Source organism: Acanthaster planci, linkage group LG11 (genome assembly GCF_054643075.1).
Source record: "Acanthaster planci isolate LZ-2023a linkage group LG11, COTS_SCS, whole genome shotgun sequence".
NCBI classification, from domain to species: domain Eukaryota; kingdom Metazoa; phylum Echinodermata; class Asteroidea; order Valvatida; family Acanthasteridae; genus Acanthaster; species Acanthaster planci.
In genome coordinates this window covers 8,575,434-8,599,887 of record NC_141787.1, presented here as the reverse complement: position 1 = coordinate 8,599,887, position 24,454 = coordinate 8,575,434, and the positions used below count along the sequence as shown (strand labels likewise).

At 50.9% G+C, this 24,454-nt stretch overlaps 1 protein-coding gene, 1 long non-coding RNA gene and 2 pseudogenes across 3 annotated transcripts; 2 read left to right on the top strand and 2 right to left on the bottom strand.

The window, feature by feature from the left end:
- Position 1: 1 nt before the first annotated feature.
- LOC110983842 (cyclin-dependent kinase 9-like) lies at positions 2-6,262 on the bottom strand. Of its 2 annotated transcripts, none has more exons than XM_022243441.2 (4): positions 6,039-6,262; positions 3,406-3,487; positions 2,866-2,956; positions 2-1,904 (listed from the first exon to the last, which is right to left on the bottom strand). In XM_022243441.2, the coding sequence occupies exons 1-4, from the start codon at positions 6,137-6,139 to the stop codon at positions 1,024-1,026; spliced, it is 1,155 nt and encodes a 384-aa protein (XP_022099133.1). In that variant the 5' UTR covers positions 6,140-6,262; the 3' UTR covers positions 2-1,023. The 2 variants fall into 2 exon arrangements, with proteins under 2 accessions (XP_022099133.1, XP_022099134.1); XM_022243442.2 differs by having other exon boundaries at positions 6,035-6,255.
- A 1,195-nt stretch (positions 6,263-7,457) lies between these two features.
- On the bottom strand, positions 7,458-10,150 carry LOC147797420 (uncharacterized). The gene is made up of 2 exons (XR_015427222.1): positions 9,027-10,150; positions 7,458-8,468 (listed from the first exon to the last, which is right to left on the bottom strand). It is a non-coding gene; the product is annotated as an uncharacterized LOC147797420 (long non-coding RNA).
- A 7,605-nt stretch (positions 10,151-17,755) lies between these two features.
- Positions 17,756-19,115, top strand: LOC147797419 (large subunit ribosomal RNA; annotated as a pseudogene).
- Positions 19,116-22,009: 2,894 nt separating this feature from the next.
- LOC147797418 (large subunit ribosomal RNA) lies at positions 22,010-23,368 on the top strand (annotated as a pseudogene).
- Positions 23,369-24,454: the final 1,086 nt, after the last annotated feature.

The window sequence follows — 24,454 nt, the reverse complement described above, 5'->3', positions numbered from 1 at the left end:
ATGGTGTTGTCAGCATGCTTTGTTTGATGGTGAATCTGTAATTAAAAAACATAATTAAACTGCTGCTCAGATCCAGTTCCATTTTTAAAATCTTTCCTAACCATTCTAAGAATGCTTGATGGGTAGTGGGCCCAATTTCATACACATGTATGGCACTGCTCACGGTGAATAATCATTTAGGGTTCCTAGTAAACAATGAGCGCCACATTTTTACAAAGTAAAAAATATCCTATGTGTGTTTGTGTGCGTGTTGTGTGCACATAATGTGGAGTTGGGGGAAAAAGTATGAAATCTGCAAAGGTACCAGGCACTCACTTCACACTCTCCCAACAACCTTAGTATTTACTAGGGACGGGGTATTGCATGGAATGCACACTATTCTGCATGATGGGTTTGATGGCTTACTTATTTTGTAGGTTAACAAGGCATTTGGGTTTATTCACTTGTGTAAAGTTTTGTCCATCTTGAGAAGAGGCATCACCCCCTCATTGGTCAAAAAGAGTCATGTTGGTGGGGAGTGTTCATTTGTTGGTAGTAACATGACTGCAATGCATGCATTTCATAGTCGTTTTTGAACCTGCGAGATACAGTTCCAAAGAAGCCTCCGTCATGTCCGCTGCTATTAGAAATCTTTGGTCCAGCTTGGAGCTCTGGAGTTGTGAAAATTTCAGTGATAGTGTTGGAAACCCAGTGCTGACAATAGTACAATTCCTGAGCTAAGCTAGCAAACTGAGCCCAAGTTGACTTCCATATAAAGGTTGATGCTGGATGTGCTTTCAACACTCAAGGCCATACATGCACCTGTACGTGTAGATAAGTACGGACTACATGAATACCAAATACATGTGTGTACATGTACACACAGCACAAGTTGATGGACTTCGTACACATAAGACCTGTTCTATGGCTCTAATTTCGAGTGTGGTTGACACTGATTAGGGTGTCTTGTCAAAAGAAGCAAGGGATAGTTCCTAACACATACATGTGAACTTTGTGGTTGTATCCGAGGTCACATGAGCTCGGTCAGTATATTCTGTCATATGTTGCATCAGTGGCATTGGCAGGTCTCCCTGATGCCTGGGGGTGTCTTTGGCCATGCATCTGTCCACCATGTCCTGGATGGTGACCCTGATTGATTCTTCGCTTGGGTGCCAAATACTCAAACATGGACGTATTGAGCTTGGACAGCAAATTGACCAGGCTACAGGGCATGGGGTCATTCCAGAAGAAGTCATGGTTCAGTGCCTGGTCAGCATCGGTCCGTGACTTGGGATCCAGTGTCAGCAGTTTGTCAATGAGGTCTAGGGCAAACTGGTCCTTGACGTACTTCTTGAGCCGGTCCTTGACCTTGCGCTTCTGGCCCTGTGGCAGCTCCAACTTGTGGAAGAGGTCAAGCTTTGTCACGTCAGGCCAGACCTCAGGCATGACAGACCCGCACAGGTTGCTGATCAGTGTCAGCTGGTGTTGTTCCGTGTTGCCTTGCATAATAGGGCTGCGTGTCCACATCTCGGCCATGATGCAGCCTGCGCCCCACAAATCAATGGCTGGTGTGTAGTTGCGCTCGCCCAGGAGCAGCTCTGGGGGGCGATACCACAGTGTGACTACCCTGTTGGTGTAACGGTTGACCTGACCCGGCTTGGGCATGCTGAATGCCCGCGCCAGGCCAAAGTCCCCCAGCTTGAGCTTGCCTTCCTTGGTAATGAAGATGTTAGCAGCCTTCATGTCTCGGTGGAGCACTTTGTTGCTATGAATGTAGTACAGACCATTCAGCAACTGCTTCATCACCTCCTTGATTTCTCCCAGGGAGAAATGCACATTGTAGTTACTGAGAAGACCTGCCAAGTCATGCACGCAGAACTCAAAGACTAGATAGATGCTACCCTTGTAACGGTTGTACATGGTGGCTGTCAACAAACCAAAAAACAACCTGTTTGATTTGTTGAAAATTGTGACCAAAACAAAAGAAACACTGAGATTAAATCTAGATCCTAATCTAACGTACATGTACATGTACCAAACTGATGGTTTCCAGGGGAAAAAATCAACAAACAAGCAACACATTTTATAAGTACATGTACATGTATTCCAAGAAGCAGGGAGTCATGTAAGTGGCTTTGTTACATTATACAAACTTCTCATTGATGCTTCTGACAGTGATGGTAAGAATAATTTCATGAGGTGACAGACAGGATGATTCAGTCCATGATACAGAGCCAAATGCAGAGAAATTCTTGCTATTGCATGAATGTGAAACATCGCTTGTTTGTTTTATGCTGAAAAAAACCTGTGTCATCTGAACAAATCCTGACGTGAATAAATGCTGTTTCAACAACAAATTGTGGCCATGAAGAAGAACATTCCATTACAGCCATTGATTAGAATGTTTAACAACTGTTGAATCCTGTGATGTGGGATATAAAATATTGAATATCCGAGGGACTCATAACACTACAGGTATATCAACACCTGTTTTGTCATATCTCTGTCTTGATGATGTCTTTCACTAGTTTTCAAGGGAAATAAATGGCAAGAAAGGAAACTTTTCACATTGGCGGTCTCTGCATTATCCTGTGTTTTGTGGAGCTTAGGGTGAGTGCGTGTGCAAACAATACCATACAGGGCCAGCTTATGTGATATCTGAAGGTGAGTGCAGCATCGTGCTTTCATTGCCGTCTCACATGATCATTCTGGGCCAATGAAAAAGGTATTCAAGACAGGTGTGACAATCTGTTTTAATGATGAGGTTGTGCAGTGCATTGGGACAAACAAGTCAGTGACTGATAATCCACGGACCATCAATGGGATAACACATTTATGCACCTAGGTTATATGAAACATAACAGGATTAAGTGAACAGAGACTCACCTTTGGTGCGACATATTTCTAGGAGGGACACTACATTTTCATGTTTGAGAAGCTGAAGAATCTTGATTTCTCTCAGTGCTGTGATGGGGAACTGTGAAAACAAATCAAGAATACCGTGGGAATGTACACCTGATTACTGAACAAATGAAATTAGTTTAAAAAGGAGGTGGTGTAGGATTCTGAAGGGTTTAGGATGGATGAGCCCCTCCACTATCACTTTACATGAGGTTTAATACCCTTAGAGAGTTGATGTACAAACTAAATACCATTGATTTACGGCTTAGTGAAGGATTTGCAAAGAATCTAGGAAGTTCAATGCAAGAATGCCTAAGGAGATGCATGTACATTGTAGGGTTAACCTTTACAAACCGAAGCAGGTTAACTGCATGCAGTACTGAACTAAGTCAAACAACTCACTACAACCGAATGACAAATTCTTTACTTGACATGTCAAGCCTCATACAAAGTAAACAGTGCCTCGGTTGATGCTTTGTCTAGCTCAGACTCATACATGTATCTGACAGGAAATGATGAGCTTACCCCTTCTTTTTCATTTTCCATGAGCACCTTCTTCAGAGCAACAACTTTTTTGGTTTCTCTGTGCTCCGCCTTGAAGACTTCCCTAAGGAATAAAAGGTGTCAGTATTGAAACATGTAAATAATGGAGATTATTTAATTAATTTGCTCAGAGATCTATCAACACTAATGGAAGAGGCCACAAAGCCAGAATATGTCTACAGGACTAAAATCAACAATGCAATGTTATGCATTTAGCATTCATACCATCAATGATATACATGAAGAGCTGTACTTGGTATGCCAGTACAATTTACATGAACATGTCAAGAGTAGCTTGTGAACATGTGCAGTGAGGTTTTGAGGGAATTTTGGAATTTCACCATGACCAACGTTCGTCTAGTTTCATGTTTACACTGTCATTGTGAATTTGTATTCATGTAATGAAACTTCAACCTAGTGCAAGTTGGACTATTTGCCTTAAAAGTCATCCAGGAAAACAAATCACGGTCCAAACAAAGTATCCTGCAATCTTGCATCTGATGCAGGATTGGATTCAAAACAGAAGAATACTGTAGTTTCGGAACTCTTTTGGCATGGGAGAAAACAATAACTTCCAGGTCCCAAAGTTGTGTGTGTTTGATCCAACACCTGGTTATTGGGAGCCATGGAACTGCTATGTATGTGCTCACTGGATTTTAGTTTAAAACCCTCCTATGCTAAGGTGCATTCTTGACACAGTTGTCACATCAGTCAAAATCAGTCCAATTTCCCATACGTGTCTGTATTGGGGGAAATCAACTGGTAGGCATTTTTTACTGTTTTTGACGGTTAAAACAGAAGGAGGGTTTTAATGATCATGCTACATGTATGTAGAAAACTAAACCCTCCAAAGCCCTAACAGTCCTCAATACTCCAATTTTGGTGTGATTTTACAAACCATTTTGAGTGAAATCAATTAATTGGAGGAAAAGCCTACATATAAGATTTAACGGTCTTCATGGTGAAGGAAACTAGATTTATAGTAACGATTGCAGTAACACCATGTATCTATCTCTTCTTTGAGTATGTGTGGTTCTGTGGAACCGGGGAATAACTCAACATTTCGGACAGTGTATTCTGTCCGTCTTCAGGAGACTGCAGGATTCTAACTGGGAGTGGAGCTTATATGGTGTAGAGAGGGATCCAGATGTAGGGATTAGCTCGGTGAGGCGTTAAGGCGGGAACAGTGATGGCAGGAACAATGGATGCTGCACTGGATCCTGGAGCTGCATGGCCTGTGTGTGTGCCTACTGGAGCGTGTCAGTTGGAGTTGGCAGAGGGAGAGTGACTAGCTGGGTACCAAGGGTAGAGAAGACGCATAGGCTAACTGAGGGGGAAACCTAACTAGGGAGTCCTAGGGTATAGGAGACCCGTTGGACTGGGATGTTAGGATGGGGCGCCAGATATCTCTGATGTTGAAGCCGATGTCTTGGGGAACTGTGTTATGCTTGATAATTTCCATGGCTTCTCTGATGCGGCGGGGATACCATTGAGTTATTCCCCGGTTCTTCTCAGAACCACACATACTCAAAGAAGAGATAGATACATGGTGTTACCGCAATCGTTACTATAAAAGCCTACATGTATGACGGATACTTGGACTCTACTATCCCCAGTCAAAATGTTAAAAATGCGATTCAGAGAAGTTACTTGGATTACACTTCATCCACACCTTTTGTCAAATACGCGGACCACACAGTTAATTACAAACATGACAAAGGTGATGCCCATTTCTACGATGCCCAAAGAGCATGAAGAGTGACAAACAATGCATGCATGAAAAATTATGTGCCTGTTTAAAATCATACATGTCATGTAAATTTTAAGTTGACACTGGATAAGGCATATAACCATTAACCAGTCTGTGCGGTCATAAGCCTTATCGCAAACACTGCACGGGTGATTTTGCACAATTGTAGAAAGGCATTGTGGGAAGGAAAAAGGGGTATTATTTGAGCGGACGTCGGAACCCACAGTTCTGGGGGTACACCCACCCCCCTCTGAAAATGATCCAAACGAAATGTGGAACAAGCTTAGCCATTGGTCCAATGCATGCCCAATTTGATAAACACAAACAGTGCGGTCATCGGGTGTAAACGCGAGATTGGAGAGAAAAAAAGTCCGATTTTAAAAAATAATTGGTCTCGCAGTCTGAAACTACCGTACAACCACCCTCCCAGCATGCCCAGGAAACTTTGATTGATAAAACAGAATTTGCATAATACAAGATCATTTATCACAGAAGCTTAAAAACACACCCAGCGTTACAACCCCATGTACATGAAACCAACGATGGCCGTAAGACACTAGTGACTTGGACTGTCACTGTGTCTAATCACGTGTCCCCCAAGAAGTCAACATGCTCAACCCAATTAAAATTCCAAACATGCATGACATTCAAGATGGGCCAACGTTAGGAAGAACGAACACACACAAAACTGGCTTGATTTTGCCTTTGCACAGTTAATAGGAAATGTTCAGTCTAGGTGTTAAGATCACGCGGGCCTATGACCTGGGCATGTAACAGCGGTACTTCATTCCTGAGAATATTGTTTAAAATGGCCTGGTGTCGGGAAAACATGGATATGGCGAACAGCTTAGAAAGGCCTACCAACCCAAACGTTCCCTGTCCTATCTTCGCTAGCTTCTCATATTTCGACACTTCGTCGCAGTATGGAAAATCCAAAGGATCGCGTTGATACGCTGCCATATTCATTTCTGCTATTTAACCTTCAACTGGCTAAACCGATAGCATCGCAAAAATTTACTCAAGCTCGTTCTCCATTTCCCACAGACAGTGTAGAGTAAGGCAAGCACGTAGGTCGAAATACATAGTTTCCGCCTATCGTAGAGGGCGCTCTTATAAAATATCGAGGAACTCACCCACTCATGCATTTGGCTCATACATTACGAATTTCTCCCATTTAAACGAATCCGAGTTAGACCTCTCTCACTCGGCAAGAAAACATCCATTCTGAAATGACAGCTTTCCCCAGTGGACAATTTTTATTGCCCCCTTGTGGTGATAAACCATGCCAGTAGTCCTATGCTTTTGACCTCTGCTAAAGGTACCAGTCCTTGGTACAAAGTGAATGACAGATTTGTGCCATCCTTTGCTGGTTTGGTCATTCATTGCTGGATTGATCACTGACTTGATGCTGCGCAGAGATATGAAAATCAAAAAATAAGAATTTAGAGTTCATTTTCACGTACATTTATAATCTATATGAAATGTTTTGGTGCCCGTATAAAAAAGCAATTTGTAACAAAGTAACAATCATTTGCAAACAGAATATAATGAGATAATTGTGTCATCAGTTAAAATGAAATATTCTGGGGCCTTTTTTTCCTTTCATGATGGACTCTCCAAGAGTAAATTGGCTGCCATATAAGGGCAAGGTTAAGGTGATTTCCTCATCTTCATCATCCATCATTTTACAGTCTTGGTGCAGTTCTCAAAATGTTCAGTTTCTAAAGAAGGTCAAATGACAGGAAAATTCTCAGTCGGAAGTCGCGTCCAGGCATTCCATGAGTTGGGAAGATGGTGTGCAGCTAACCCAGTGGGCACGAGACGTCGTTATGACGTCTTAAAGACGTCTAATATTGACGTCTTATTAATGTCTTTTTTGAGTCGTATATGCAAAGCCAAAAGACGTCAGCATCCTGACAAGTAAACGACGTCAGTGGTCCGACTAGAAAAAGACGTCAGCGTTATGACGAGTAAAAGACGTCAACATCGCGACTAACAAAAGACGTCAACATCGAGACTAATAAAAGACGTCAATATCGAGACTAATAAAAGACGTCAACATTGAGACTGATAAAAGACGTCAACATTGCGACTAATAAAAGACGTCAACATTGCGACTAATAAAAGACGTCAGCATTAAGACGTCTTTTATCCATCAAATATCAAGGAAAAAAGACATCTGCATTGAACGAGTCATTTTTTTTATACTTTTTTATGATAAAAAGAAGTTCACATGCCTTAACACGCTGCCTGGCTATAAAATAAATTTTGACTGAAGCGACTGTTTACAACTAAACAATTTTTTTTTATTTAACTCTGATTCTTCATATTATAATAACCTGTTAGCACACTTTGCTGAAATTGGTGGTCTACACAAATATTATGTACCAATAATATTTCTGGTAAATTCAATGGCTTTGGAGGGACCATTACAATTGCACCCAGCACGATCAAAGTGACGATGAAACAAGGTACACTTGTGTTTACACTTCCTGGATAAAAGCAGTTAAAAGGTTTTACTTTTACGGACAAGGCAAGAATGGGAAACATTAAGCACACAGTACATGTACATGTAGTATAAGCCATGTAACTGAATATTTGGCAGAACAAAACATTTCCAACGAGGCAAGACTTAGTAAAATACGTTTTAGATGTACATGTAATGGCATTTATAAGAGGTAAAAAAACAGACATAAGTTGATGAAAAGATGTATGCTTGTACTAATAAGACAATTCAAATCGAGTTGGCTTAGAATTTTAAAAAATGGAAATATTGAACACTTTTTGGACAAAATTTTGTCTCATGCAGTGGTTTGTCAAATTTTTAGAAAACAGACTATCCTGGAACAGGATGATCTAGTCAGTTACAATTTAAATTATTGTACGTGTTTTAATCCTGCAAACAATTTTACCCATGCCCCCCCCAAAAAACCGATCAGACGTGTAATTTTGTTATAACCGTACTTTAAACAGCCTTCATTGCTTCAACCTGAGGAAATACACCTGAAGAAACAATGTACATATTTTACTTGAACAACAAAAGGTTTAAAGTTTAAAATAAGACCCAATACAAAAATAGGCTTTATGCTCATTAGTTAAATATCACCGAAATATATGAAACAGCCAGGAAACAGGCCATCTGATGCACTAGACTGGTCGCACAGTTATCCGGTGGGCATGCCTGCTGAATTACTCAGGGCTCTTGGTTTGTCTCTGGTAGGAATACTAAGCTTTAAGTACTTCGCTATTCGTTGTCTTACTGCAGACACTGTTGTGCCGCGTGATGCAACATTTCCTGCAAATGTTAGACAAATAAGACAATTTATTTTTGTAAAAACTATAAAGACTTTGGTGGCAGTAAATAAACCGGTCCTCTACCATTGTTTACACCACGTCTGAGCTGAAGTGCGCATGTTCATTGTGATTCAGAATGAAAAAGAATTTTTCTGCCACCAACTGTCTCAAACATGTCTACATCGAGTGGCCAATATTGTACATTGCATCACATACATGTACTGCCATTACATTTTCACAGTTTAGTCTCACTAATACAATGGTATAACATTTAATCTTAAAAGGGTAAATTAGACTTATTGACACTGTTAGTATTTGCCATATTTGATGACGCTGAAGTATGGGCACTGTGGCAAGCCCAGATGCTCCTTACTGCACTACGACTGCGAGTCTACGTACGACTACGAATAAACACTGTCTGTGGTCCACCCATGGAGGTAGGAAACAACCGTGGCCAACCCGGTTGACTGTTGAGGATTAAAATTATTGCGTTTAAGCCTGACCTCTGCTTCACCAACAATGCCCATACGTAACAGAATTACAGTTTATAAGCACTTACCTTTTAAGGAAGGGCCTAACCTGTCTTACTCTTCTTGAAACGGACAAGCTGCTTGCAGCGATACTTGTACATGTACATGTACTCGAGCTCTCTTAATTCAAAGCACGGACAAAATTATGAAGTAGTCTGGTTCCCTGACCTGAAGATCTTTATTCCATTTGAAATACGTGTAGACGCCAAAGTCAATAGACCTAACCGTAGTTCTGGAAGCCCGTTTTGACTTTTGGACATGACCTCAGTCTTTGCCATCGCTGGTTCCAGTCGGCATGCTCAGAGTCTGCTCGGAAGGCTGGAACCAGCTAAGACTAAGCCAGAGCCACTATAGTAGGGCGGTGCACACGCTCGAAGCCAGTCGTTGCGCGCTTGCGAGCAAGCAGGCAATGAAAGAAAATAGCCTCATCCATTCTAAATGTAGGGGTATTTTAACGTCATGTTATTTTAAATCAGACGAGGGGCTTGAGGGTCAGTTCCACTGCAAATAATAATAAATCACAAGCAGGTGTACTTAACCACACTCGAAATTCCTCTAGTGTTAAAATTTCCCTGTAAACTGGACATTCACACTATTGCTATCCCACACATCCCTCTTGACGAATAGATGAGAACAGTCAAACAGAACAGTCACCTGCGGCCGCCGGCGGGATTTCGCAATACACTGTATGCCATTGCTCTGTCGGACCTTCCGCGGTGAAACCGAGTGAGAACCGGCAAAATCCGAGACAAACCAAAAGTCACCGTGCAAAATCTTCATAAAGTTATCTAAATCTTTTTCTGTTGTATGTTGACGATTTGATAACGACTGTAAAATGACGTCGTAAAGACGTCGTGTGTTTCATGTATTGGTTGTTGAAGAAAACAATTCAAACAGAGAGAAAAAAAGACGTCGTTAAGACGTCGTTTTCTCCTTTCACTGTATGTGTGGTACCGATGATTCGATAACGACTGCAAAACGACGTCTTAAAGACGTCATGTTTTTTTGTGGTCATGGTTGCTGGAGCAATGTTTCTAACCGAGGATAAAAGACGTCTTTAAGACGTCGTTTTTTTGTCACGACCACTTTACGACACACGACCACATAACGACCACAAAAAGACGTCTTTAACACGTCGTGTGCCCACTGGGAAAGTAGTCAAAGATAAAGAATGGTCATACCTAGTGAGTTTTATTGGATATACTAGGCGTGATATCTGGGTGAATGAACGTTCCGTAAGACATCCAGTACCTCCCTATGGAGAGTATCATCAGAGACGTAAGTAACGTGCTCATGTTCCATTTTAACATTCAGTTGTTGGTCTACCGGTATATCAGAAAGAAATATGATGTATTTCCAAAAGATACCGGTACTTGTGCAAAGAATTTAATTAATAAACAACAAATTTGTTATTTCCTCGTAAATGCACTTTACATGTTTCTGAAAGAAAAACCCACTTAGGAAGGATTAGTAAATCGGAATATTTGCGGCAGGCAAGTTTTCTGTGGTACATGTAAAAAATTGTTATCTGTTGATGTAATGAAATGCCATAAAACCCTAGAAAGATATTTGAAAAGTCGTCCCGTCTTCATAAATCACAGATTTCTACCTTTGAATATTTTACAGTTTAACATGGGTGAGCATTACAGCCAACAAATATCATATATCTTTGTTACAGAAAACCGCAGGCAAGCCACAAAAAATCACTGTCACAAAAGTGTTAAAGGAATCAGTACAGTTTTTGAGAGAGTGTCAGCAAAGCGACCAGGTTGAAACAAGTGATGGACAAAAAGGCACTTTTCTAAGAGTGGATCCCTTCAAAAGGATCTTTGTCCTGCAAGATAGAACTGCAGTAAACCTTGAAAACATTTCATTTCCAGGTAAAGATTACTCAGATGTAGGGTTTCCTACATACATCTTAGTAATGCATTTTTTAAACTTCTTACTCCTAAAAAATCCTGGAAAAGTCATAAAATGTAGTTTTCCAGGAAATGTAGTTTTCTGTGAAAACCCTGTTTTCACAACCAGGAGAGCAATTTAATAACAAGTTGACTCTAGTGTTTGATTTATTTTGATTATTTTGATATGTTTTCTGTTATCTTTATATTAGTTAATGAAATCTGTTTGGACTGTATACAATAAAACATGCTATAACCGGTAGGGATCACAGAAACATTTTTATAAATCCCGAATTTTGGACTGGTAGTTTCCAGTTCGGGTTATTTCTTTCACAAAAAGCATGAAATTGCGGGCGTATTTGGAAAGACAATCAGAGCTGGGCGAACAGTTTTACTATTTTGGATATATCTTTGGGAAAAGGCGAATAATAACAAATCGTGGGTAAAACCCATAAAATTGAAACGAAAAGCGATCTACTGGCCATAATCTTGAATTTCCGGTGAAAAAAACGGAGACAGACCTCCTCCGAGAGTCAACAGGCGGCGCTATTTCGCTCTGACTTTTCACTGCTTTCTATGAGTGCACTGAACTAAAGGAAGCCCATTTAAAGACAAAGTAAAATCGACCACGTTTGCAGCCCCGGTGCAGGCAACCAAAGTCCTTCGGGCCTCTTAACCCTCCCCCCCGCGGCAACTTACAAACCCCCCCCCCCCAAAAAAGCAGAGTGTTCTTGGGTCATTCAGCTTTCTTTTTATTTTCAATTTTAAGTAGGTTACTTAACCAATGAAATTTCTGATTATCCACCAAAAACAAACTCACCCCCACCAAAAAAAGTGAACGCTCCCAAGTCTGTCATCAGCGGCCATTTTTCAAATGACATCCCTCCACCTTTTCAGTCTATTGGAACAATTAGTCAGTAGCATTTTGCTGTGCTTGGCCTAGGGATGGGAGCACTTGAATGTGGAGAGTTCATTCTGGGCCATTCTTCCACAATCCCACAATTTCTTGGGCCCCACAATCTCCTCTTTTTCAAATAAACTCTAGGGGTACTTTTTCAGCGTCTCGGTTTGGCGAAGAATTCTCCTTGAATTGGGCAGAGCACCCCTATGGGCGCGTATTTTGGTGTAGTGCAACCTTTAAGAGCTGAGACGTGTCCGGACGGACGTGCAGTCCGGTGACTTTACCATATTGATGCGCGCGCATTAATTGAAATTTATCGCGGAAGAGCTGCCAGTGAGATTTGTGTGTAGGCCAATTGTGCATTTTGGCTACATGATGCACTATTGCAGCGTTTTAATCGCTCAGTCTTTGCAGAGCAAAATTCTGTGCGGTATGACTTGGTTATTAATGGTTTTGTTATCTACGTAAATATGAACGACCTGAAACAATTCTCTGAGATTGCCAACTGGTTAAGCTCGTGGTTATCAGATCGTCAGACGGTGGGTTCGAATCCCACCGGTGACTTTTATTTTCCCAAAGCTTGCTGTCAGTCAGTAGCTATAAGAGACTCTAATTCACCCCCGCCAAATACCAACAGTACCTTAGCCCACGGGGTAAGCTCTTCTGCTGGGACTGTCCGCGAAGTCCAGGTGAGCGCCTTAGTACAGGTTCGAGACGCATGGCCGACTCGGCGGCCAGGGCTTAGGGGCTTGTCTCGTTTCCTCCCTTGCATGGTCGCTCAAACTCTTTTTAGAGTTAAATGGATGGGCAGGGAGGAAGTGTGGTGGGCCGGGAGCCCCGAGATCCCAGAAGAGTCCTATATGGAAGCCGGTAACTGCGATTCCTTACGAATTTCAGGAGTCCGTGCGCCTGAATGCTTGGTCAACACCACATAACTTTTATATTTTTCCCTCACCAATTTTTTTTTTTAATTTAGTGAGCGCAAAACACTCTCAAGCAATTTTCTGGGTTGAATACACGGATCACCTTTTGATTCATAATCTTAATTTCTTAAATGTTCGACAATAAAACCGATTTCAACCGTGTTTGGGTCCATTTCTGTCTAGTGATCTCAGTCGAAAAAACAGCGACGTATCTCTATAGTGAATTTTTATTATTGACAAGAGAAACAGATCAAGGGGCGACACAGTCTTGCAACACTTGCCTCCTTATTTCATTGATGGAAAAACATTAAGTACAATTTCGATTGCTTTCAACTGCAGAATCACTTGATATTTTCAAACAGAAATCCACACAAAAAAACATGCATGTCCCACTTGTATTGGATTAATCTTCTTGCGTCACGCCAACAGATCTGCTCCCCCCAAATACAAGCACAAAACTGGTCAAACAAAAGCAAAACAAACAAACAATCCGTATAGTTCTTTGAATTTCAACAACAGAAAATGACAGAGAATCCACTGGATGTCGAATCAGTCAAGATTTTGCTTTTACCCTAATCACGTCCCAAACGCTGTATACAGCCTCTGTATCACGGTGCACTCCATTCAGTTTTGTTTTTATCTCCACGTAACCCACGTTACATTTAATTTTGGCAAGACCGAAACTTCATGTTGTCATTTATATCTAGAGCCTCACTGGCCCTAAATTTTATATCAGTATCTTCGAGTTACAAAAAGGGACAAGTGAAAAAAGTCACCCAAGTTACTTGGTCAAGAATGTGTCTGTTTTCCAACTCAAATAGAACACCGCCGAAATTTACCTGCCATTTCTCAAAACTTGAGAAAATATCAAATGCAAGTATTGACCATTCCGTATTTCCCTAGGTGCTGTGCATGATGAAACACCGTCTTCGGAGTTACGATGAACTCATGCTAAAACAGTTGTGATTGTACGCACACAACACGAAGTTTGCGTATATCTTTCTTTTTCTTTAACTCGTGTACAATGTGTCTAAAATGTACCCTTTTATTCAACCGCCGGCCTTGAGAATCAAAACCTTGACTTAACACTGGCTTGTACACAGACTGACGTATGTGAAATGGCATAAATGATGACGTGATCTTGTTATTTATAAATAAAATGTAACTTGGATAAAGATGCAAGATGACTTGTCAAAGAAGATGGTAGATTTTGAGCATCTGAATTTCCAACTTTTTATTTCAATGACAGTTACAATTAAATTGTTTTCATGTAAACCCTCAAAATGCACCTTTCTGTCTCAGTTAACCTTGCTTGCAACTTTTGTTTCACTATTTTCAAAGGATGCTTTAATTGATGCATGTTTTGTTTTCACGGTAACGAGCGTTCCCATATTCAGGCGCAACAGCCATGCTTTCCCAGTTAGGGTTGGGGCTAGAGTAAGGATATAGGGTTGGGGTTAGGGATAGGGTTGGGGTTACAGATAGAGACAGGGTAAGGGTAAGGGTTGGAATTGTGGTTAGGGTAAGGTTTAGTGTTATATAGGTTTGCAGTTAGGGTTAGGGGTAGGATAATAGGGAGGCAGCGTCGCCGGAGCGGTTTCTGGGAGAGGGGCTCCGCCACTCGGGAGGCGGGGAGACGGTGGTGGTGGGATCCAGCAGCGGGGGGAGGAGGTCGAGCGCGGAGGGCCGGCCGGCGCCGCCCGGTGGCCCTTGGGCGGACCGGCCTTGGAGGAGGAGACCGGGGAGTACCAGCGGCGGGCCCGGCGGCACTCGGACTCGGCAGAGGAACTGACGGCGGAGTGAACGAGCGCTTCCCCTGTGGCCGAGGATTGGCTGCTGGGCTGCATGTCTGACACGGCCGCCCCAAACTGACTTGAAATCCACGTTTAATAGTGTACCCCGCAGGAGGGCTCTCGGGGAGTTGCCAAGTCGGTCCCAATGCCATCGTGCGATCAGCTGTTCGGCACGGATGAACCATGGCTTCCAGCCCTAGTGCGGCATCTGGCAGCGGGCGGCGTCGGTCCCGCCGTGGGTGCCTGACGGCGAACGTTACGTAGGCGCCCGCTGAAGATTTCTTCCCCGATCTTCGTTGACCGCGAAAGGGCTCATCTCCAGTTACGCTTCGACTCGGGCGCAAAAACTGACTCGGCCCCAGCGGCGAGAGCCAGGGATACGCTGCCGGGCCACAACGCTTATCTGGCCGCCCAAAACCTGATTTGAAATCCGGGGCCGGAGGTGCACCCGCAGGAGGGCTCTAATGGGAGTGGCGCCACGTGCCAGCGGGCGGGTAGGGACCGGGGCCTCGGGCCCGAGGGCGGAGTCTCGCAGCGGGCGGCGCCGGTCCCGCTGTGGGTGTCGGACGGGCGGCGTTGCGTGGGCGCCCGCTGAAGATTTCTTCCCCGGACTTGGTGGTGCACGAAAGGTCGGATCTCCGGTTTCGACCCGACTCGGGCGCAAAAACCGACTCGTCCCCACTTGCCAACGTGTCGGCGAGGCACCCCGGCTCTCGAGAGCGTCACTCGTCGGGGTCTGTTGGGCCCGAAACGTGCGTATTTCAATAAGAGCGTTTTGAACCTTAACCCCCACTCCCTGGTTTGCCTTTTTATAGGGGGGAGGGTGTCTCCGCGGCGAATTGCCGTCCTGGGGAAAAAAAAACCCGCCGCAGCCGCACGCGGACCCTCTAAAGCCGTGCATTTCCGACATGCTTCCCCGGGCGAAAACGGCTCCATGCCTGCGGGTTGCATGGTGCGGCGCGGTGAATCGCCTTTTTCGGAAAACCTGGTCCGAGAGGTTCGGATGTCCGGGGTTGCCCGCGGAGAGCGGGCCGGGCGCTTCAGGCATGGCGTCCATCGGCTCGCCGGCCCACCCAAGGCCTCTGAGAGGGCTTTGCCCCGGGACAGGTTGGGCCCAAAACGTGCGTATTTCAATGAGAGCGTTTTGGACCTTAACCCCCACTCCCTGGTTTGCCTATTTATAGGGGGAGGGTGGTCTGGAGCTCAGCTCCAGCTGCCAAAAATCAGTACAGCCATATATTGTCCATGCAATACGGCAATTCCTGCAGGGTGGAGCCCAAGCCTCCGGAGCGATTCCCCCTGGGGTCTGGACAAGCCCCGCTCCGGAGCGGCTCAAGGAAAGTGGCTGCTCGCCGTCCCGCCGGGAGGCCCTCCGGGCGCTCAGTTAACGGCGTTTCTCTGCGCGGCCGGCCTGACCCTTCATGCCCAGAAGAGCGTCGGCCGGCCCGCCCGGCCTTGCCCAGAGGTGTCGGAAAGGCCGCTCCCGGGCCGCAGCCGGCCAGGCCGGAGAGCCCCGGGACGGGAGGTGCGGAAAAAGTGGCAGCCCGCCGCCCCGCCGGGAGGCCCCAGCGAGGACACTGGCTGCAGGCGGCAACAATGGGAGTGCAAAGAGACCGGTAGGTTGCGGCGCGGGTTCCCCCCGCTCTCTGGCGAGGATGATATGGGAGATCTGCGGGCAAGGCAGGCAGGTAGGCGAGGGGCACCGGCCGGGCGGGTCGTTCCCCGGGGGAGGTCGGCACTAAGTATCCGCCCCACAAACGAGCGCCGGTCGTGCCCCCAAACCGAACAAGAAAGACACAGGCGGCCTCGAGGGAGCGCGCCGGAAAGGAGGCCAGGCAGGCAGGGCAGGCCGAGAAAGGAAAAAGGGGAGGCCCGGACCAGGCCAACGGGGACCGAGTGCCGCCGGCCCCGTGGCAGATCTCCGAGTGGACCGCCGGAGAGGGAGCGGGCGCCCAGCGCCGAGAGAGGGAGAAGAGAGGGCCGCGGAGGGAAGCCCCCCTTCCTGGCAGCCGCCGAGGCGCCGGGCGGGCCCTGAGAGGCGAGAGAGAGAGTGAGAGGCCGAGGCCTATTGCGAACCCATCGACCTCAGGTCGGGCGAGAGGACCCGCCGGGTTGGGGCGCCGCATTTGGGGCCGACGCTCATCAGAGCCCAGAAAAGGCGTTGCTTAATACGGGCAGCAGGCCGGTGGCCATGGAAGTCGACTAGCCCTGACAATGAATGGCACTGAAAGTGCCGCCAACACCTGGCCGTCGGGGCAGAGAGCAAGTGGGACCGCCGGCCGGGTGGTACGCCCCGACGAGTAGGAGGGCCGCCGCGGGGCGCGTCGAAGCGCCGGCCGCCAGGCCGCGTGGAGCCGGCGCGGGCGCAGATCTTGGTGGTAGTAGCAAATATTGGAGTGAGATCCTCGAGGGACGAGTGGCGGAGAAGGCTTGCATGCGATCAGCAGTTGTACATGGGTCAGTCGATCCTAAGCCCCAGGGAGGTTCCGCTCCGTGGCAGATCTCCGTGTGGACCGCCGGAGAGGGAGCGGGCGCCCAGCGCCGAGAGAGAGAGAAGAGAGGGCCGCGGAGGGAAGCCCTCCTTCCTGGCAGCCGCCGAGGCGCCGTGCGGGCCCTGAGAGGCGAGAGAGAGAGTGAGAGGCCGAGGCCTATTGCGAACCCATCGACCTCAGGTCGGGCGAGAGGACCCGCCGGGTTGGGGCGCCGCATTTGGGGCCAACGCTCATCAGAGCCCAGAAAAGGCGTAGCTTAATACGGGCAGCAGGCCGGTGGCCATGGAAGTCGACTAGCCCTGAAAATGAATGGCACTGAGAGTGCCGCCCACACCTGGCCGTCGGGGCAGAGAGCGAGTGGGACCGCCGGCCGGTTGGTACGCCCCGACGAGTAGGAGGGCCGCCGCGGTGCGCGTCGAAGCACCGGCCGCCAGGCCGCGTGGAGCCGCCGCGGGCGCAGATCTTGGTGGTAGTAGCAAATATTGGAGTGAGATCCTCGAGTGGCGGAGAAGGCTTGCATGCGATCAGCAGTTGTACATGGGTCAGTCGATCCTAAGCCCCAGGGAGGTTCCGCTCCCAGCGGAGGCGGGCGCCCCCCACCTCGCGGGGCCGGGGCCTCGCCCCCCGGGCGAAACGGAATCGGGTCAATATTCCCAAACCCGCAGGCGGAGCCCTCCGTCCTCCTTGGCGGTCCGATGTGCGAAGCAAGCGAGCCCCAGACGCCGGTCGGGGACCCGGGAAGAGTTTCCTTTTCTTGCTAAGGGGCGGGATCCCTGGAATCGGCTGGTCCGGAGCTAGGGCGCTGGGCGAGCCCGGACCGGCTTGGGGCCCGCCTCGTGGACAGTCCTCGCTGCGGCCGCTTCGGCCGGCGCCCAGCAGCCGGCTCAGAACTGGTACGGACCAGGGGAATCCGACTGTCTAATGAAAAACAGAGCATTGCGACGTCTGCAGCCGGGGCGCTGACGCGATGTGATTTCTGCCCAGTGCTCTGAATGTCAAAGTGAAGAAATTCAGCGAAGTGCGGGTAAACGGCGGGAGTAACTATGACTCTCTTAAGGTAGCCAAATGCCTCGTCATCTAATTAATGACGCGCATGAATGGATTAACGAGATTCCCACTGTCCCTATCTATCTAGCGAAACCACAGCCAAGGGAACGGGCTTGGCAGAATCAGCTTGACTCTAGTCTGACCTTGTGAAGAGACACGGGGGGCGGTGTAGGATAGGTGGGAGGGCCCCAGGCCCGACGCTGAAATGCCACTACTCTCGTGGCCTCTTTACTTAGCCGGTGAGGCGGGGAGCGGGCCCAGCCTTCTGGCGCTACGCGGCCGGCCGCCACCCGCTCCGGCGACAGCTTCAGTCGGGGACTTTAACTGGGCGGTACATCTGTCAAAGGGTAACGCAGGTGTCCTAAGGCGAGCTCAGCGAGGACGGAAACCTCGCGCGGAGCAAAAGGGCAAAAGCTCGTTTGAATCTGATTTTCAGCATGAATACAGACCGTGAAAGCGTGGCCTATCGATCCTTTTGAGCTTCGCAGTTTGAAGCGAGAGGTATCAGAAATGTTACCACAGTGATAACTGGGTAGTTGCAGCCAAGCGTTCATAGCGATGTTGCTGTTTGATCCTTCGATGTCGGCTCTTCCTATCATTGCGAAGCGTTGGATTGTTCACCCACCAATGGGGAACGTGAGCTGGCTTTGGACCGCCGTGAGACAGGTAGTTTTACCCTACTGATGAGAGGTCGCCGTCACGGCAATCCTGCTCAGTACGAGAGGAACCGCAGATTCGGACCCCTGGTTCAGGCGCTCGGTCGAGAGGCCGGTGGTGCGAGACTACCACCCGAGAGATTACGGCTAAACGCCTCTAAGTCGATATCTCTGCCGGTGCGCGGCCCGCGTCAGCGCCCACCCGCTCTTGCCTGGAGGGGGGCCGGGCCGACTCCGCCCGCGGCCCCTGCCCGGGGGCCAGGAACTCCGGCGCAAGCCGAACCGCCGTCTCGAGAGGGACGCCAGATCACTTGCAGACGACTTGGGTATGGATTGGGGTGTCGTGCCCAGTAGAGCAGCCGCTTTGCTGTGATCTGCTAAAACTAAAGCTTTCGATCCGAGGGATTTGCCCGCGCCGCAGACGGGCCGATCCTGGCGGGCCGGGTCGGACGACGTCGCTGCTGCGGGAGCGGCTTCTGGGAGAGGGGTGGTGGGGTCCAGCAGCGGGGGGAGGAGGTCGAGCGCGGAGGGCCGGCCGGCGCCGCCCGGTGGCCCTCGGGCGGACCGGCCTTGGAGGAGGAGACCGGGGAGTACCAGCGGCGGGCCCGGCGGCACTCGGACTCGGCAGAGGAACTGACGGCGGAGTAAACGAGCGCTTTCCCTGAGGCCGAGGATTGGCTGCTGGGCTGCATGTCTGACACGGCCGCCCCAAACTGACTTGAAATCCACGTTTAATAGTGTATCCCGCAGGAGGGCTCTCGGGTAGTTGCCAAGTCGGTCCCAATGCCATCGCGCGATCAGCTGTTCGGCACGGAAAAACCATGGCTTCCAGTCCGAGTGCGGCATCTGGCAGCGGGCGGCGTCGGTCCCGCCGTGGGTGCCGGACGGGGAGCGTTACGTGGGTGCCCGCTAAAGATTTCTTGCTCGGACTTCCTTGACCGCGAAAGGGCTCATCTCCAGTTACGCTTCGACTCGGGCGCAAAAACTGACTCGGCCCCACCGGCGAGAGCCGGGGATACGCTGCCGGGCCGCGAGGCTTATCCGGCTGCCCAAAACCTGATTTGAAATCCGGGGCCGGAGGTGCACCCTGCAGGAGGGCTCTAATGGGAGTGGCGCCACGTGCCAGCGGGTGGGTAGGGACCGGGGCCTCGGGCCCAAGGGCGGAGTCTCGCAGCGGGCGGCGTCGGTCCCGCTGTGGGTGTCTTACGGGCGGCGTTGCGTGGGCGCCCACTGAAGATTTCTTCCCTGGACTTGGTGGTGCGCGAAAGGTCGGATCTCCGGTTTCGACCCGACTCGGGCGCAGAAACCGACTCGTCCCCATTTGCAAACGCGTCGGCGAGGCACCCCGGCTCTCGAGAGCGTCTCTCGTCGGGGTCTGTTGGGCCCGAAACGTGCGTATTTTAATGAGAGCGTTTTGAACCTTAACCCCCACTGCCTGGTTTGCCTTTTTATAGGGGGGAGGGTGTCTGCGCGGCGAATTACCGTCCTTGGGAAAAAAACCCGCCGCAGCCGCACGCGGACCCTCTAAAGCCGTGCATTTCCGACATGCTTCCCCGGGCGAAAACGGCTCCATGCCGGCGGGTTGCGTTGTGCGGCGCGGTGAATCGCCTTTTTCGGAAAACCTGGTCCGAGAGGTTCGGATGTCCGGGGTTGCTCGCGGAGAGCGGGCCGGGCGCTTCAGGCATGGCGTCCATCGGCTCGCCGGCCCACCCAAGGCCTCTGAGAGGGCTTTGCCCCGGGACAGGTTGGGCCCAAAACGTGCGTATTTCAATGAGAGCGTTTTGGACCTTAACCCCCACTCCCTGGTTTGCCTATTTATAGGGGGAGGGTGGTCTGGAGCTCAGCTCCAGCTGCCAGAAATCAGTACAGCCATATATTGTCCATACAATACGGCAATTCCTGCAGGGTGAACCCAAGCCTCCGGAGCGATTCCCCCTGGGGTCTGGACAAGCCCCGCTCCGGAGCGGCTCAAGGAAAGTGGCTGCTCGCCGTCCCGCCGGGAGGCCCTCCGGGCGCTCCGTTAACGGCGTTTCTCTGCGCGGCCGGCCTGACCCTTCATGCCCAGAAGAGCGTCGGCCGGCCCGCCCGGCCTTGCCCAGAGGTGTCGGAAAGGCCGCTCCCGGGCCGCGGCCGGCCCTGCCGGAGAGCCCCGGGACGGGAGGTGCGGAAAAAGTGGCTGCCCGCCGCCCCGCCGGGGGGCCCCAGCGAGGACACTGGCTGCAGGCGGCAACAAGGGGAGTGCAAAGAGACCGGTAGGTTGCGGTGCGGGTTCCCCCCGCTCTCTGGCGAGGATGATATGGGAGATCTGCGGGCAAGGCAGGCAGGTAGGCGAGGGGCACCGGCCGGGCGGGTCGTTCCCCGGGGGAGGTCGGCGCTGAGTATCCGCCCCACAAACGAGCGCCGGTCGTGCCCCCAAACCGAACAAGAAAGACACAGGTGGTCTCGAGGGAGCGCGCCGGAAAGGAGGCCAGGCAGGCAGGGCAGGCCGAGAAAGAAAAAGGGGAGGCCCGGACCAGGCCAACGGGGACCGAGTGCCGCCGGCCCCGTGGCAGATCTCCGAGTGGACCGCCGGAGAGGGAGCGGGCGCCCAGCGCCGAGAGAGAGAAGAGAGGGCCGCGGAGGGAAGCCCTCCTTCCTGGCAGCCGCCGAGGCGCCGGGCGGGCCCTGAGAGGCGAGAGAGAGAGAGTGAGAGGCCGAGGCCTATTGCGAACCCATCGACCTCAGGTCGGGCGAGAGGACCCGCCGGGTTGGGGCGCCGCATTTGGGGCCGACGCTCATCAGAGCCCAGAAAAGGCGTTGCTTAATACGGGCAGCAGGCCGGTGGCCATGGAAGTCGACCAGCCCTGAAAATGAATGGCACTGAGAGTGCCGCCCACACCTGGCCGTCGGGGCAGAGAGCGAGTGGGACCGCCGGCCGGGTGGTACGCCCCGACGAGTAGGAGGGCCGCCGCGGTGCGCGTCGAAGCACCGGCCGCCTGGCCGCGTGGAGCCGCCGCGGGCACAGATCTTGGTGGTAGTAGCAAATATTGGAGTGAGATGCTCGAGGGCCGAGTGACGGAGAAGGCTTGCATGCGATCAGCAGTTGTACATGGGTCAGTCGATCCTAAGCCCCAGGGAGGTTCCGCTCCCAGCGGAGGCGGGCGCCCCCCTCCTCGCGGGGCCGGGGCCTCGCCCCTCGGGCGAAACGGAATCGGGTCAATATTCCCAAACCCGCAGGTGGAGCCCTCCGTCCTCCTTGGCGGTCCGATCTGCGAAGCAAGCGAGCCCCAGACGCCGGTCGGGGACCCGGGAAGAGTTTCCTTTTCTTGCTAAGGGGCGGGATCCCTGGAATCGGCTGGTCCGGAGCTAGGGCGCTGGGCGAGCCCGGACCGGCGTGGGGCCCGCCTCGTGGACAGTCCTCGCTGCGGCCGCTTCGGCCGGCGCCCAGCAGCCGGCTCAGAACTGGTACGGACCAGGGGAATCCGACTGTCTAATGAAAAACAGAGCATCGCGAAGTCTGCAGCCGGGGCGCTGACGCGATGTGATTTCTGCCCAGTGCTCTGAATGTCAAAGTGAAGAAATTCAGCGAAGTGCGGGTAAACGGCGGGAGTAACTATGACTCTTTTAAGGTAGCCAAATGCCTCGTCATCTAATTAATGACGTGCATGAATGGATTAACGAGATTCCCACTGTCCCTATCTATCTAGCGAAACCACAGCCAAGGGAACAGGCTTGGCAGAATCAGCTTGACTCTAGTCTGACCTTGTGAAGAGACACGGAGGGGTGTGGGATAGGTGGGAGGGCCCCAGGCCCGACGCTGAAATGCCACTACTCTCGTGGTTTCTTTACTTAGCCGGTGAGGCGGGGAGCTGGCCCAGTCTTCTGGTGCTACGCGGCCGGCCGCCACCCGCTCCGGCGACAGCTTCAGTCGGGGACTTTAAACTGGGCGGTACATCTGTCAAAGGGTAACGCAGGTGTCCTAAGGCGAGCTCAGCGAGGACGGAAACCTCGCGCGGAGCAAAAGGGCAAAAGCTCGTTTGAATCTGATTTTCAGCATGAATACAGACCATGAAAGCGTGGCCTATCGATCCTTTTGAGCTTCGCAGTTTGAAGCGAGAGGTATCAGAAATGTTACCACAGTGATAACGGGGTAGTGGCAACCAAGCGTTCATAGCGATGTTGCTGTTTGATCCTTCGATGTCGACTCTTCCTATCATTGCGAAGCGTTGGATTGTTCACCCACCAATGGGGAACGTGAGCTGGCTTTGGACCGCCGTGAGACAGGTAGTTTTACCCTACTGATGAGAGGTCGCCGTCACGGCAATCCTGCTCAGTACGAGAGGAACCGCAGATTCGGACCCCTGGTTCAGGCGCTCGGTCGAGAGGCCGGTGGTGCGAGACTACCACCCGAGAGATTACGGCTAAACGCCTCTAAGTCTAAATCTCTGCCGGTGCGCGGCCCGCGTCAGCGCCCACCCGCTCTTGCCTGGAAGGGGGCCGGGCCGACTCCGCCCGCGGCCCCTGCCCGGGGGCCGGGAACTCCGGCGCAAGCCGAACCGCTGTCTCGAGAGGGACGCCAGATCACTTGCAGACGACTTGGGTATGGATTGGGGTGTCGTGCCCAGTAGAGCAGCCGCTTTGCTGTGATCTGCTAAAACTAAAGCTTTCGATCCGAGGGATTTGCCCGCGCCGCAGACGGGCCGATCCTGGCGGGCCGGGTCGGACGACGTCGCTGCTGCGGGAGCGGCTTCTGGGAGAGGGGTGGTGGGGTCCAGCAGCGGGGGGAGGAGGTCGAGCGCGGAGGGCCGGCCGGCGCCGCCCGGTAGCCCTCGGGCGGACCGGCCTCTGAGGAGGAGACCGGGGAGGACCAGCGGCGGGCCCGGCGGCACTCGGACTCGGCAGAGGAACTGACGGCAGAGTGAACGAGCACTTCCCCTGTGGCCGAGGATTGGCTGCTGGGCTGCATGTCTGACACGGCCGCCCCAAACTGACTTGAAATCCACGTTTAATAGTGTACCCCGCAGGAGGGCTCTCGGGGAGTTGCCAAGTCGGTCCCAATGCCATCGTGCGATCAGCTGCTCGGCACGGATGAACCATGGCTTCCAGCCCGAGTGCGGCATCTGGCAGCGGGCGGCGTTGGTCCCGCCGTGGGTGCCGGACGGGGAGCGTTACGAGGGTGCCCGCAAAAGATTTCTTCCTCGGACTTCGTTGACCGCGAAAGGGCTCATTTCCAGTTACGCTTCGACTCGGGCGCAAAAACTGACTCGGCCCCACCGGCGAGAGCCGGGGATACGCTGCCGGGCCGCGAGGCTTATCCGGCCGCCCAAAACCTGATTTGAAATCCGGGGCCGAAGGTGCACCCCGCAGGAGGGCTCTAATGGGAGTGGCGCCACGTGCCAGCGGGCGGGTAGGGACCGGGGCCTCGGGCCCGAGGGCGGAGTCTCGCAGCTGGCGGCGCCGGTCCCGCTGTGGGTGTCGGACGGGCGGCATTGCGTGGGCGCCCGCTGAAGATTTCTTCCCCGGACTTGGTGGTGCACGAAAGGTCGGATCTCCGGTTTCGACCCGACTCGGGCGCAAAAACCGACTCGTCCCCACTTGCAAACGCGTCGGCGAGGCACCCCGGCTCTCGAGAGCGTCTCTCGTCGGGGTCTGTTGGGCCCGAAACGTGCGTATTTTAATGAGAGCGTTTTGAACCTTAACCCCCACTCCCTGGTTTGCCTTTTTATAGGGGGGAGGGTGTCTGCCCGGCGAATTACCGTCCTTGGGAA

What these genes read in the sequence shown, in the direction of transcription:
- LOC110983842 (XM_022243441.2), bottom strand. Translation starts at nt 6,139, where the DNA reads ATGAATATGGCAGCGTATCAACGCGATCCTTTGGATTTTCCATACTGC. An exon ending in ATAGGACAGGGAACGTTTGG is followed by an intron (nt 3,488 to 6,038) that starts GTTGGTAGGCCT and finishes TTTATTCCTTAG; the next exon opens with GGAAGTCTTCAAGGCGGAGC. An exon ending in TGGAAAATGAAAAAGAAGGG is followed by an intron (nt 2,957 to 3,405) that starts GTAAGCTCATCA and finishes TTGTTTTCACAG; the next exon opens with TTCCCCATCACAGCACTGAG.